Below are 15,781 nucleotides of genomic sequence, written 5' to 3'. Positions count from 1 at the left end.
AAAAAAAAAAAAAAAAAAAAAAAACTAGCCGGGCGAGGTGGCGGGCACCTGTAGTCCCAGCTACTCCGGAGGCTGAGCCAGGAGAATGGCGTAAACCCGGGAGGCGGAGCTTGCAGTGAGCTGAGATCCGGCCACTGCACTCCAGCCCCGAAGACAGAGCAAGACTCCGTCTCAAAAAAAAAAAAAAAGAAAGAAAGAAACGGGGTCTTACTGCCTAGGCAATAAGGTGCCCAGGCTAGTCTCAAACTGGCCTTATGTGATCCTCCCTCTTTGGCCTCCCAAAGTGCTAGGATTACATGCATGAGCCACCATGCCTGGTGAAACCATTTAACGTGACCATGTAAAAATGTAACAACCATTCTTAGTTCACTGGTGGCTGGCCAGATTTGACCCATGGGCTACAGTTTGCCAATGTTTATTTGCTAAATTCCCTCCCTTTGTTGCATCATTTGAGAGAATATAATACCCTTTTCTCTAAAAAGTGAGGTGTCATTTTTTTCCCCATTTAATGTCAGGCTGTCATGACTCAGTTACCTGTGCATTGACAAAAATTACACCCATACAGTTGTTGATGGAGAACGTTTTATTTATGGAATTTTTTTTTTTTTTTTTGAGATGGAGTCTCACTCTGTCCACCAGGCTGGAGTGCAATGGTGCGATCTCGGCTCACTGCAAGCTCGGCCTCCTGGGTTCGCCATTCTCCTGCCTCAGCCTTCCTAGTAGCTGGGACTACAGGCGCCTGCCACCGCGCCCGGCTAATTTTTTGTATTTTTAGTAGAGACGGGGTTTCACCGTGGTCTCGATTTCCTGACCTTGTGATCCGCCCGCCTCGGCCTCCCAAAGTGCTGGGATTACAGGCGTGAGCCACCGCACCGGCCTATTTATGGAATTTTTATCTGTACAGATGCTTCTGTGCTCATCTTTATATTTGTCTCCCTCTTCTCATTGAACTGCAAAATTCCTGAAGGATGAGACCTGGGCTGTTTAATGCAATCTGTACATTCTCAGCAGAGCACAAGTATCAAATGGACATCGGATACATTTTAATAATGATCTAACACAAGCAAAAATAACCACTGAAAATATAAAACTCAACAAGAGACATAAGAAAAAAAGCAGACGGGCCGGGCGCGGTGGCTCAAGCCTGTAATCCCAGCACTTTGGGAGGCCGAGACGGGCGGATCACGAGGTCAGGAGATCGAGACCATCCTGGCTAACACGGTGAAACCCTGTCTCTACTAAAAATACAAAAAAGAAAAACTAGCCGGGCGAGGTGGCGGGCGCCTGTAGTCCCAGCTACTCCGGAGGCTGAGGCAGGAGAATGGCGTAAAGCCGGGAGGCGGAGCTTGCAGTGAGCTGAGATCCGGCCACTGCACTCCAGCCCGGGTGACAGAGCAAGACTCCGCCTCAAAAAAAAAAAAAAAAAGAAAAAAAGCAGACGGAAAACAAAAAAATATTCTTATTTTAGAATGATGCTATATGTAACTTGTAAAATATTTAAGTTTTTATACATGAGATTATATTGGTTTCCTTAAAGAAAAAAATTACAATTAAGAATGGAAATTAAAATGTAAAACCAAGATAAATATTTTTGGCTTTTGGACTAAAAAAAAAAAAAAAAAAAAAAAATTAGTGAGGAAAACCAAGAAAATAATGGGGAGAGAAAGAAACAGTACTACTAATTTTCTCTTTATGATTAAAAAAATATATTTTAACCATATTTGGGGTGACTAGAAATTAACAGTGATGATCCTTTTGAGATAAAAAATCAGTGACACATTTTATTAAAACAAAAGGAACAAAGGAACTTTAACCAGACCATACATGTAAAGGCTATTTAGCACAGCAATTTCATGGATTCAAAATACATCTTTAATGACAAGCAAACCAATAACCAGGAAAAATGAAGACTGTCCTTCCCTTTATAATGTGATATTAAAGTGCGGCCTGTGGACAATTTATAAAGTGTTTGAAGTTTAATTTTATTTTACAAAAATTGACACTATTAAAACCAACATGATTATCTTTCACTCATCCAATAACTGAGCTAACAGTATTATAAAAATATGTAAAAAAATTCTAGATTCATAATTACCAGATATGTTAATACCCATATAGCTAGTATAAATCTGATGATTAAAAAAATAGTTTTGTTTCCTTAAAAACACTTGGTTCATTTACCATTTAATATCAGATAGATATTTGCTATCCTGAAGTACCAAAAAAAAAAAAAAAAAAATCACAAATAAAAATGGCAATCTCTACACTTTAGGTTTCTTGTTAGGTGGATCTTGAAGACTAAACTTTGGAATTTCACCAGAAGGAGCATATGGAATTCTCTTTGAAGACACCTTTTTGCCAATTGTTTCAATCTGAAAAAAAAATTTTAAGAGAACTATTAACAATTATATAAGTGTAAGAATTTACAATGTACCAAAATGGCAGCAGGGGGAATCTAGATTTTTTTCTTAGAAAAGGATTCTCAAGTCGTCTGATTTGCTATGAGAGATCTTTGGTTTCTTCCCTATTTTTTGTTTCTAGAATTAATCTACACTTCATTTTAATATTCATATCTAGACTTTCTCACTCCTGCCATTCCCCACACCTGACTCCCTCAAAGTAGTCAATTATGTGCCACCACTGTCTTTAAAAAACATGCATGAGGCCGGGCGCGGTGGCTCAAGCCTGTAATCCCAGCACTTTGGGAGGCCGAGACGGGCGGATCACGAGGTCAGGAGATCGAGACCATCCTGGCTAACACGGTGAAACCCCGTCTCTACTAAAAAATACGAAAAACTAGCCGGGTGAGGTGGCGGGCACCTGTAGTCCCAGCTACTCGGGAGGCTGAGGCAGGAGAATGGCGTGAACCTGGGAGGCGGAGCTTGCAGTGAGCTGAGATCCGGCCACTGCACTCTAGCCCAGGCGACAGAGCGAGACCCCGTCTCTCCAAAAAAAAAAAAAAAAATGCATGAAATTAACTGAACAAATTCCAGTGAGTTCATATTTTATTTCAAACTCCATTCTCATTTCAATTTCCCTTGTACTAAAAATCCTGCAAAAGCTAACAGCATAATTTTTTTTTTTTTGAGATGGAGTCTTGCTCTGTCACCCAGGCTGGAGTGCAGTGGCACGATCTTGGCTCACTGCAACCTCCATCTCCCAGGTTCAAACAATTCTCCTGTCTGCCTCCTGAGTAGCTGGATTACAGATGTGCACCACCACGCCTCGCTAATTTTTGTATTTTTAGTAGAGATGAGGTTTTACATGCTGGCCAAGCCGGTCTTGGACTCCTGACCTCAAGTGATCGCCTGCCTCGGCTTCCCAAAGTGCTGGGATTACCGGCATGAGCCACTGCGCCCTGTTTGTAACAGCATAATTCTTTTTCTTTTTTTTTTTTTTTTGAAATCGAGTCTCACACTGTCACCCGGGCTGGAGTGCAGTGGCGCGATCTCGGCTCATGGCAGCCTCCGCCTCCCAGGTTCAAGCGATTCTCCTTGCCTCAGCCTCCCAAGTAGCTGGGATTACAAGCACCCGCCACCACGCCAGGCTAATGTTTTTGTATTTTTAGTAGAGACGGGGTTTCACTATGTTAGCCAAGCTGCTCTCGAACTCCTGACTTCGTGATCCACCCACCGTGGCCTCCCAAAGTGCTGGGATTACAGGCGTAAGCCACCGTGCGCTGCCAACAGCATAATTCTTAAGAATTCAGACTTCGGAGTCTGGAATCCTGACTGGCACTTGCTGCATTACCTAAACTCTCCAGGTCTTTCTTCCCACTTGTAAATTGTGTTACCACCACTTAACTCAAAGGGTTGTGGTAAGTATTAAATTATGTAAAGTGCTTAGCATACAACAAGCCAGCCTTCACTAAATGATAATCAATTTTTGTTTTGCCTATTACATTTTTCATTTATTCCATATATTCAAAATCATCATCTTATTAACAATACTACTTCAATGGTCATGAATTTATCTCCCCTCCACAGCAGAGATAAATATACTACTCAATTTTCCTGTCTTTTGAATTATAAATTAATATTTAATTCTGACTCATAACCACAAAAAAGGGGCTTCTGCTTTATATTAACCAGTTGTCTTAGTGACTTACAAATTCTCCTTATTTAGTGATTCCATTCCTAATTGTTTTTTTAATCCTCACTAGGAAAGTTAACTTTTACAATAACTTAAAATTATTTAAAATATGTATTTCTCTACATTTGTTTTCCCTTAGATGAGTAAAACAGGAATGACAGAAAATGTGTCTATGCCTTGCGAATAACCTTTTAAAAATAACATTCCTGAGTTTAGTCATGACTGGGGGAAACAGTCATGCTGTTACTCACTAGGGAGGGGTGGAATAGAAGAGTCCCCAAGGTCTTGGATGGAAGAGTTCACAGACAAGGATGCCATTTGATTCTTTCCACAAGCAAATCTCTCATGAATGAGAAATGGGCACTGAGTTCTAAATAAGGACCTTCACCAAGTTGGTGAGAGGTTTAAGAGAACTAGATCAGATATTTTTGAATAGTAGATTATGCCTTACTGGTACCTCTCCAAGATAGCTGGTGCTGAGATGTGTATAGCAAGCTATCAAACACTGCTGCTTTTCTGCTCTGCATGGGCACTATGTTGATTGCAACCCCCTGGCATATTTTTTTTATTCTCCCTAACTTACTCCACCTCTCCATCCTCCTATCCCCATATACACACTGCTCTGAGGAAATGGAAAGTAGCTCCTTATTAATACTTTTGGGACTCCTTGAAGAACTGAAATAGATGTAACATACAAATACACTGTTCTGGGTGGAGGCTTCTGTCAGCTTTCCAAATGTTCCATAATTGACAAGCTGTTTTTTGTTTTTTGAGGGTCTCGCTCTGTCACCCAGGCTGGCATGCAACGGCATGATCTCAGCTCATTACAACCTCTGCCTGCCAGGCTCAAGCAATCCTCCCACGTCAGCCTCCCATGTGGCTGGGATTACAGGCGCAGGCCACCACGCCTGGCTAATTACTGTTATTTTTTTTTCCGAGATGGAGTCTTGCTCTGTCACCCAGGTTGGAGTGCAGTGGTGTGATCTTGGCTCACTGCAACCTCCGCCTCCCGGGTTTAAGCGATTCTCCTGCCTCAGCCTCTAGAGTAGCTGGGATTACAGGCTTGTACCACCACGCCCAGCTAATTTTTGTATTTTTAGTAGAGATGGGGTTTCACAGTATTGGCCAGGCTGGTCTGAAACTCCTGACCTTGTGATTCGCCTGCCTCAGGCTCCCAAAGTGCTAGGATTACAGGCTTGAGCCACCACGCCCAGCAATTTTTGTATATTTTTTTGAGACAGGGTTTCGCCATGTTGGCTAGGCTGGTCTTAAACTCCTGGCCTCAAGTGATCCACCTCCACAGCCTCCCAAAGTGCTGGGATTACAGGTGTGAACCACCATGCCTGGCCAGTTGATAACCTTTGAATCAGAAGCGGGCCAGTACCATTGAAACTCCCATATATTTCATTCAGACCCCTCACAGCACTGGGACAGTGCTGAGTACTCAGAAGGTATAGGATGAACACCTGCTGATTGACCAAGACCTCTTTCTTTCTCTACCTTTAGATCACAAATTTAGGGAGGAAGTAGAGTAGTCAGAAAAATCCCAAAGGGACTTCCTAAAGAACTGACATGTTGCCCCAGAGTTAGGTTACTGCTAAGGAAAATAAGAAAATTCTAAAACCCACACAATGGGTTTAAAAAGCAAATGAGCACTTTCCTAATTGTTGAAATAAACTTCTGATATTGATTTGGTTCCCCAAAAGAACTTCCCTAGAACTTCCATAGGTATCATCTTAATCAGCCAAACAAGACCTGCTGTGATGGTCTTTTGATGTCAACTTGACTAGATTATAGTCCCCAGTTGTTGAATCAAACACTAAAGGCCAAACAAAAAGAAGAAAAACGGTCCAGGATCATGATTACCTGGAAGCCAATGGTTTGTAGTTCATTGTGGAGCCCATCCAGGACACGCCGTCCATCGAAGATAAAGGCTGGCTTTAGCATTTTTTTATGAATGCGTTCATAATCCAATTCCTGTAAAGACAAACCATAGGAACAATTAAAATATATACATGAGCTGGGCGCATTGGCTCATGCCTGTAATCCCAGCACTTTGGGAGGCCAAGGTGGGTGGATCACGAGGTAAGGAGATCGAGACCATCCTGGCTAACACGGTGAAACCCCATCTCTACTAAAAATACAAAACATTAGCCAGGCGTGGTGGCAGGTGCTTGTAGTCCCAGCTACTCGGGAAGCTGAGGCAGGAGAATGGTGTGAACCTGGGAGGCAGAGCTTGTAGTGAACCGAGATGGCGCCACTGCACTCCAGCCTGGGTGACAGAGCAAAACTCTGTCTCAAAAAAAAAAAAAAAAAAACACACATACATGAACACATACTCAACCTCAGCTGATAGTGGAACACCTCTAGAATTTTCCTTAGTAACATTTCTGTTACCTTACCTTAAACATGTCCCACTCAGTGCAAATAACAACAGCATGGGCACCATCACATGCTTCATATGGATCCTTGGAAATGGTCACGAGCCGGGACACTGTAACAACAGCAGCAACAAAAAAACAGAAATAAGAAAGGAGTTATTTGACATTACAGTAGTTCCCCCCTTATCTGCAGGGATACATTCCAAGACCCCCAGTAGATGTCTGAAACTGTGGAGAATACTGAACCCTATATACACTTACACACATACTTGTTTTTTGATTCTGATTGCCAAAAGTTACTAAGTGACTAATGGGCGAGTAGCATGTGGAATGTGGATATGCTGGACAAAGGAATGATAAATGTCCCAGGCAGGATGAAGCAGCACACAATTTAAAACTTATGAATTGTTTATTTCTGGAATTTTCTTTCTAGTACTTTCAGACTGCAATTGACTGCAGATAACTGAACCCATGGAAAGAAAAACCACACATAAGAGGGATAGTACTATAGATACTCTAATACTAGGACTGCAGAAGAGTTGGGAATAATCTGATTTTAGCGTCAGTGGGAGTGATGGTGGCAGGCCCCAAACTCTGCCTTGGAATCATCTCCTTGGAATTTTGGGGCTTTGTGGAATATGTTGGAAAAATCAATGGACCAATCCACAGCTGACCACTTCAAATCAATGTTGATGACATTATGCCTAAGACTTTAATTTCAGAGAAATGAGGTTTAAAAGAAGGCCTACCAATGATATCAATGATAAAACTGAACAACATAAGGTTTCCAGAAGATAAAAAGTTTTAAGGTCTCTACTCAAAATGATTCGTGAGACTCAAAGCCTTACCTTGGTCATCCTCTGAAACACCTGGATGAGAAAGATCCACCACTATTTGTTCCCTAGGTACTTTTGGATCATATATATGGAGGTGTGCGCCTTCATCCATCAAATATTTGCTAATATATATACTAGAAGATTCTCTATAGGAAAAAAAAATCAGTATTGCTAAGCTTTACATGGCATTATATTCTAGTACCAGGGAGTTTAAGATACAGGTAAAATTATATTTCCTTTTTTTTTGTTTTTTGGAGACGGAGTCTCACTCTGTCACCCAGCCTGGAGTGCAGTGGCGCGATCTTGGCTCACTGCAAGCTCCACCTCCCGGGTTCACGCCATTCCCCTGCCTCAGCCTCCCGAGTAGCTGGGACTACAGGTGTCCACCATCATGCCTGGCTAATTTTTTTTTTTGTATTTTTAGTAGAGATGGTGTTTCACCGTGTTAGCCAGGATGGTCTCAATCTCCTGACCTCGTGATCCGCCTGCCTCCGCCTCCCAAAGTGCTGGGATTACAGGCGTGCGCTACCGCGCCCAGCCAGGTAAAATTATATTTCTTTTTTTTTTTTTTTTTTTTTTTGAGACGGAGTCTCGCTCTGTCGCCTGGGCTGGAGTGCAGTGGCCGGATCTCAGCTCACTGCAAGCTCCGCCTCCCGGGTTTACGCCATTCTCCTGCCTCAGCCTCCCTAGTAGCTGGGACTACAGGCACCAGCCACCTTGCCCGGCTAGCTTTTTGTATTTTTTAGTAGAGACGGGGTTTCACCGTGTTAGCCAGGATGGTCTCGAACTCCTGACCTCGTGATCCGCCCGTCTCGGCCTCCCAAAGTGCTGGGATTACAGGCTTGAGCCACCGCGCCCGGCTGTAAAATTATATTTCTTAAGCTGGTGGAGTGGTAAAGATATGGATGTTTATTTTTATTCTTTATATTATATATATACATGTATTTTATGCACACATCCACCAATCAAAAAATTAAGATGAGGAGTTAACACAATCTCAAAGGGGTTGAAATATTTTTAAAAACTGATACCTTGTATCACCAGTGTCCTTTTTGAATGCAAATCCCAAAATAGCTATCTTCTTATCAGTTACTGTATTAAACAGACTGTCTATGATCCGGGAAGCAAACCTCCTCCTCTGGTAGTCATTCATGTCTATCACCTGAAATTACATGTACAATTGTGCAATGATTAGTTAAAAGAGGTACGGCCTATGACACACATTACTCAGAGTTTTATGGTGAGTGTTATTGTACAAATACAATGCTTACATATTAACAGGAGGCAAAAATTAACCAAACCCTAGTGCCTGTGGATTTAAAACAAAATAACAACAACAAAAAAAGAATCACCCATCCCCTTCCTCAAAGCCATCCTAGGCCAGCAGTGGTAGCTCACATCTGTAATCCCAGCACTTCAGGAGGCTGAGGTGGGCGATTGTTCAAGCTCAGGAGTTCAAGACCAGCCTGGGCACCAGGGTGAGACCCTGTCTCTACAAAAAATACAAAAATTCACCAGGCATGGTGGCGTGTGCCTGTAGTCCCAGCTACTTGGGAGGCTGAGGTGGGATGGCTTGAGCACAGGAGGCAGAAGTGGCAGTGAGCCGAGATCATGCTACTGCACTCCAGCCTGGGCGACAGAGCCAGAGCCTGTCTTAAATTAAAAAAAAAAAAAAAAAAAAAAAAGCCATGCTAAAAATTTCTAATTTCATTTGGCTTGATTTTCCATGCATAAGGCTAGGATGGATGCAAAAATTGGAGTGCACAACCAAGTTTTAATTCTAAGCGCATTTTAGGTTCAGCTATGAGACCAGCCTAAATAAGGCACATAGGAAACCATATTCTCCTTAGCCCGTGTCTCTAAACTCTGTGGAAACAAGCTATAAGCAATCAAACCCCAAAGTATTCCTTCATTTGCTTGTGCTCCACTATTCACAAAAATTCAGTTTCAGTGGAAAGTGGGCAGGGAACAAACAATTATGGTTCTAGCTACCTCTGGATGAACCATACCACCATAAATATTTGACAAGGTTTTTAACGAACTAAATGTTATACGAGAAGAGTCTCTGATCACTTAATCTGTTAAATTTAGGTTGGTAACCAGGTAGGCAAAGCAAAATAAATTTTTTTTTAAGGTTTTAAGCTTCCAGGGACCATCTCAATCAAACCTTGAGAGCTTAAGCAATTAGCCCAAAGTGCTGGAAAATCAAGAGTTTATCTGCAATTTTCACACGATGAACAGTGAGATAAAGCCATCATGATGGATTGACTGGAATGACACTAAGTGTATCTGTTTTCCCTTAAAAATGTACATTTCCAGCAAGGCAGGGTGGTGCGCCTGTAGTCCCAGCTACTCAGGAGGCTCAGGTGGATCACGTGAGCCCAAGAGTTGGAATCTAGCCTGGGCAACACAGTGAGATCCTGTCTCTAAAAAGTAAAACATTTTTAAAAAAAGAAACGTGCATTTCTTTAGATTCCCTCCCATATCTACTGCTGAAACCTGAAAAATTATAAACTCAGGGGGAAAATATTTGGGAAAGGCACATATACCGACTAGTAATTGGGACAAATTACTTAATATCTCCGTGTCAGTTCCCTCATCAAATAAAGGGGATAATGTTAGTGATGAGGATTAAATGATACTGTATGCGAAGTGCCCAAAAGAGTACCCAGTACAGGGTAAGCATTCAGTAAACATCAACTCTACTTCCCAGAGCTCGCTTAATGCTTCCAATTTGGGAAGGGTTTCTAATTTTAGCTCTGTGAGTCTGAAAGGTTCAAAACAAATAACAACAAATACAAAACCACTTGAAAGCATGACAATATAGGTTCTGTTTTTTTTTTTTTTTTTTTTTTTTTTTTTGAGATGAAGTCTCGCTCTGTCATCCAGGCTGGAGTGCAGTGGCGCAATCCTGGTTCACTACAACCTCCGCCTCCTGGGTTCAAGCGATTCTCATGCCTCAGCCTCCCTAGGCCAGTCTCGAACTCCTGACCCTCAAGTGATCTGTCCACCTCAGCCTCCCAAAGTGCAGGGATTACAGGTGTGAGCCACCACGCCCGACCAATGTTATAATATAGGTTCTTACTTTACTTTGATTTTATGCCTTTCAAGACAGAGAAGAATTAGGCTAGGTTCACTGGCTAACACTTATATTCCCAGCACTTTGGGAGGCAAAGATGGGAGGACTGCTGAGCCCAGGAGTTTGAGACCAGCCTGGGCAATATGGTGAGACCTTGTCTCTACAAAAAAACATTTTTTAAATAAAAAAATTCGCCAACGTGGTGGTGCATTCCTGAAGTCCCAGCTACTTAGGAGGCTGAAGCTACTTCGGAGGACTACTTGAGCACAGGAGGTCACTGCGGTGAGCAGGGATGACACCACTGCATTCTAGCCTGGGTGACAGAGTGAGATCTTGTCTCAAAAAAAAAAAAAAAAGAGAAGAATTATAATTAAGGATAATTGTTTTTGTTTCACTCTGGGAGCAAATTTAGCTATAAAATTAGAATACTGGTTTATCACAAACTTCCATCAACATTGATTAGCAGGAAAGATAAAGTAAAAACACAGATACCCAATAAATAAACATAAAATAAGCAAATTGAATATACTAATGTTTGACTTCCTGGAATAAATAAATTCCATCAAAAACATTTCATGGACAAAAAGTGACATGCTTAATGAGAAGCTAAACAGAAATTGCTATTATTATTGCTATTACTATTATTATGTTAGAGATAGGGTCTCACTCTGTTGTCCAGGCTACAGTACAGTGGAGCGATCATAAGTCACGGGAGCCTCCAACTCCTGGGTTCAAGTGATCCTCCCACCTCAGCTTCCCGAGTAGCTAGGACTACAGGTGTGCAGCACCATGCCTGGCTAATTTTTAAATTTTTTGTAGAGATGGGGTCTCACTATGTTGCCCAGGTCAGTCCCAAATTCCTGGCCTCAAGTGATGCTCCTGCCTTGGCTTCCTAAAGTGCTGCGATTACAGGTGTGAACCACTACGCCTGGCTAAACAGAAATTATTACTTATAAAGATTAATACCTGCTGCCAATAACGAGCTACTTCTGGCAAATTCAGAGCCTCACAGAGATAAACCAAATTCAGAACATCCTTTTGGAAGCAGCTCCCACCAAACCCTACAGAAAGAAAAAAATAAACAGTATTTTCATGTAAGAACGAGAAAACTCAATCATGTGACAAATTTCTTTATACTAAATCAGAAACCTTATACTAAGATTTTTTAATAATAAAATTCAGATAGATAAATAATAGGCTTATAAATTATGTAAAATTTGCAGGCAACAACTCCACAAGTAACTTCCAAATAATTTTCTAACTAAAGTTTCATTATGACTACGTTTAACTTTTTATATTGTTTCCTTTTATCTCCTATTTTTTTCTCATTCATCTAGTATGACTGCCCCACATTCTTTACTCTAGCAGAGGGTCAGCAAACTTTCTCTTTTTGAGACAGAGTCTCCCTCTGTCGCCCAGACTGAAGTGTGGTGGTATGAACATGGCTCACTGCAGCCTTGACCTCCCAGGCTCAGGTGATCCTCCTACCTTAGCCTCCCAGGTAGCTAGGGCTACAGGTGTGTACCACCAAGCCTGACTAATTTTTTAAATTTTTTTGTAGAGCTGGGGCTTTACCACGCTGCCCAGGCTGGTCTCAAACTCCTGGACTCAAGCAATTCGCCCGCCTTGGCCTCAGTCTCCCAAAGTGCTGGGATTGTAGGCATGAGCTACTGTGCCTGGCCTGGGTCAGCAAACTTTCATGGCAAAGGGCCAGACAGTAAATATTTCAGCCTTTGTGGACCATTCAGTTTCTGAGGAGACTATTAAACTGCCACTGTAGCTCAAAAGCAGCCATAGACAATATGTGGTCTAATGGTCATGGCTGTGTTCTAATAAAATTTATTTACAAAAACAAGCTGTGGGCTGGATTTGACCCAAGGGCCATAGTTTGCCCACGCTTGCTCTAGTGCAATGCAGTATGTAGTAAGGAATAATATGGCTTTGGAGTTAGAAACATCTGGTCACTCAGTTGCATGACTTTGAGCAAGTTGCACAAATTTCCCTGGGTCTGAAGCATCTCTAAAAAAGAAAATAACAGCATCTTCCTAACAGGTTATAAGGATTCAATGAGATATATAAAGCACTGGTACCAGCAAATAATATGGCTGCAGTAAATAGTAGCTCTCTTTATTAGAGAAAAATTTGAATTTACCAACACTGGCTTTTAGAAACTTGTTTCCAATTCTCTGGTCCATTCCAATTGCTGTTGCTACCTCTTCTACATCAGCTCCTGTTGCTTCACACAGAGCACTTATGGAATTAATGCTGCTTATTCTCTGGGCAAGAAAAGCATTTGCTACCTTAAAAAAAACACACACACACAGAGAGAAGAGTAAGATAGGCTAAAACAGCAATTTTACACATCTAGTTTATATTTCATTGCATTGATGCAAATTACTGAGGGAGATACATGAGATACTGATGAGCTCAATTTGAGGAGACAATGGATGGGTTAGAAAGGGAAAATGTTTTAAATTAGAGAGGACAGATGATTAAGAAAAAGGGTAAAGAGAAGGAAAGAGTGATAAAAACCAAATTACTATTTTAAGATTTCATAATTTTTCAGAATATTTTATACCCTGATAGATGATCTCCCTTGTGAAAATTATTTCATAATTTAAATGTGCAAGAATATGATCTTCAAAAGCATAACCTCTTACTACTATTAAAAAAGTATCTGTGCCAGGCGCGGTGGCTCAAGCCTGTAATCCCAGCACTTTGGGAGGCCGAGACGGGCGGATCACGAGGTCAGGAGATCGAGACCATCCTGGCTAACACGGTGAAACCCCGCCTCTACTAAAAATACAAAAAAAACTAGCCAGGCGAGGTGGCAGGCACCTGTAGTCCCAGCTACTCGGGAGGCTGAGGCAGGAGAATGGCGTAAACCCGGGAGGCGGAGCTTGCAGTGAGCTGAGATCCGGCCACTGCACTTCAGTCCGGGCGACAGAGCGAGACTCCGCCTCAAAAACAAAACAAAACAAAACAAAACAAACAAACAAACAAACAAAAAGTATCTGTGTAGCTTATCAGGCTTAAAATAAATATTTGGCTTTAATTTAATGGAGAGTTGAATGCTATATACTAACCAGTTTGGAAAGCTCTGAAGACCAAGTATTAGTGGTGAGGATCTTCTCTCTGGGAACCCAGTGCTCATATACAGCACACAGGGCCTGCACAGCTCTCTGGCCCTCTGGAGTTTCATCCCCTCCAATCAGTACTCTGTCTGGGTTCTCTAGGTCCTTGATGGCCGTTCCCTCTGCCAGAAACTCAGGGTTGGACAGCACCTAGAATTCCAATGCAAAGGAAAGTTTTAAGCTAGAATTAATTATAGGCAACTTTAACACATCAGTATTTACATAAGAACAACCAGATTCTAATGCTTCATTTTTTATACCTGTAGATTCAAGTTGGGTTTTGTGTTTGCATCAAATATGCGACGAATACTTTCTGCTGCCCGCACTGGAACCGTGCTTTTCTCAGTCACAATTTTGTACCCATTTGAGTTTTGCACAATGCGTCTAGCACAAGCTTCAATATACTTCAGATCTGCTGCCCGGCCTTTCCCCATTCCATAGGTTTTTGTTGGAGTATTCACCTGATGAAAGTATATGGGATAAAGAACAGAGTGCCTATGAGATAGGGATTTCAAGATATATCCTGAAGTCCTGGTTAAAGTGTAGAGTTAACAATCATCAGTAGTCCTGATTTAATCCTCTGTTAGTTCCACAGAAATAATACATTTTATAAATATAATCATCAGAAGAAATAGCTTGAAGCATCTAGAGAACTCACTCAATAAATTTTTGTTGGGAAGCTACTATCTATATGCCAGATAACTAGGGCAGGCAGATTCCAGGTAAGCCCTGAAGATATATAAATGAATGAGACAGTTATCCTAAAGGACTTCACAATCTGAAATGAAACGTAAGCCTTTTCTTATTTCTTATTCTCTTTCTTTATTGTATGTAATATATCATTATAGTCCTTAAAAATAAGCTTTAAAGTCTTTTTCTTTTTGAGACGGAGTCTTGCTCTGTTGCCCAGGCTGGAGTGCAGTAGTGCAGTCCCGGCTCACTGCAACCTCTGCCTCCCAGGTTCAAGTGATTCTCCTGCCTCAGCCTCCCAAGTAGCTGGGACTAGAGGCATGCACCATCACACCCCACTGCTTTTTTAATATTTTTAGTAGAGACAGGGCTTCATCATGTTGTCCAGGCTGGTCCGAACTCCTGACTTCAGGTGACCTGTCCACCTCAGCATCCCAAAGTGTTGGGTTTACAGGCGTGAGCCACCGCGCCTGGTCTCCTTTCTTATTCCCCTATTTTTATAGTCCTATATCAATAGTCTTTTAAAATGTTGCAATATTATTCACAAATGCTTTCTGAGCTCATTAAAGCTAGACATTACCTATCATCTTCAGGATATAGAATACTATGTGGACAAAGACTTGATTTTTTTTTTTTTTTTTAAGACGGAGTCTTGCTGTGTCACCCAGGCTGGAGTACAGTGGCACGATCTCGGTACACTGCAACCTCTGCCTCCTGGGTTCAAGTGATTCTCCTGCCTCAGCCTCCTGAGTAGCTGGGATTACAGGCGCGCCACCATGCCTGCCTAATTTTTGTATTTTTAAACGGGGTTTCACCATGTTGGCCAGGGTGGTCTCAAACTCCTGACCTCAAGTGATCTGCCTGCCTCAGCCTCCCAAAGTACTAGGATTACAGGCATGAGCCACCGCACCCGGCCAATGGACGAAGACTTTCCTTTAGAGAGAAAAAAAAAAAAATCATGAGCCCAGAGTCTAGGCATTTAGTTTTGGATTACATGTAACCTTGGAGAAGTGTGGCTGCCTCTGCCTCAATGACCTCATTGGAAAATGAGGATAGTGGGCTCTCTAAAAACTAACACATGAATGTTAAGATGCTCTGACAAAAATGAAAGTGCTCTGAAAAGTCTAAAACTTAAAGGGAATAGGAATTATTTTTGAACTAATAGTAAGTAGTACTAACTCTCTTCTCTTGATGAGATTATAACCCAATGGGAGACTAAACAAAGGAACCAAGTGAAAATAAATCAAAACTTGAAGATTGAGTTGAGGTATGAAAAGCAGGAGGAAAAAGTTGTTTATATGCATGGAACAACTTAGGGCAAGAGTTAGATGTAATGGTATACAGAAAGGCAGACAGCTCATGATGTAGGGTGAAACTGGCTGGAGATGGGAGATGACCAGACAGCTTCCCCTGATAAAGGAGCTTTGAAAACAACAGTTGAAAACTGATAGCTGGCCGGGCGCGGTGGCTCACGCCTGTAATCCCAGCACTTTGGGAGGCCAAGGTGGATGGATCACAAGGTCAGGAGATCGAGACCATCCTGGCTAACACGGTGAAACCCCGTCTCTA

At 41.8% G+C, this 15,781-nt stretch overlaps 1 protein-coding gene across 1 annotated transcript in view; it reads right to left on the bottom strand.

Annotated features, from left to right (window-relative positions):
• Positions 1-1,753: 1,753 nt before the first annotated feature.
• UGDH (UDP-glucose 6-dehydrogenase) overlaps positions 1,754-15,781 on the bottom strand; it is a 29,551-nt gene continuing 15,523 nt past the window's right edge. Inside the window, exons 4-12 of the mRNA XM_026455806.2 lie at positions 13,783-13,983; positions 13,475-13,672; positions 12,541-12,688; positions 11,355-11,449; positions 8,341-8,471; positions 7,322-7,455; positions 6,495-6,586; positions 5,959-6,069; positions 1,754-2,372 (exon numbers count right to left, since the gene is read on the bottom strand). Coding sequence (XP_026311591.1) covers positions 2,262-2,372; positions 5,959-6,069; positions 6,495-6,586; positions 7,322-7,455; positions 8,341-8,471; positions 11,355-11,449; positions 12,541-12,688; positions 13,475-13,672; positions 13,783-13,983 — 1,221 coding nt within the window. The 3' untranslated portion in view covers positions 1,754-2,261. The remainder of the gene's footprint in view (positions 2,373-5,958; positions 6,070-6,494; positions 6,587-7,321; positions 7,456-8,340; positions 8,472-11,354; positions 11,450-12,540; positions 12,689-13,474; positions 13,673-13,782; positions 13,984-15,781) is intronic.

The sequence above is a fragment of the Piliocolobus tephrosceles genome, chromosome 3 (genome assembly GCF_002776525.5).
Source record: "Piliocolobus tephrosceles isolate RC106 chromosome 3, ASM277652v3, whole genome shotgun sequence".
NCBI lineage: Eukaryota > Metazoa > Chordata > Mammalia > Primates > Cercopithecidae > Piliocolobus > Piliocolobus tephrosceles.
The sequence above is the reverse complement of the archived record's forward strand: the minus strand, read 5'-3'. Positions and strand labels throughout refer to the sequence as shown.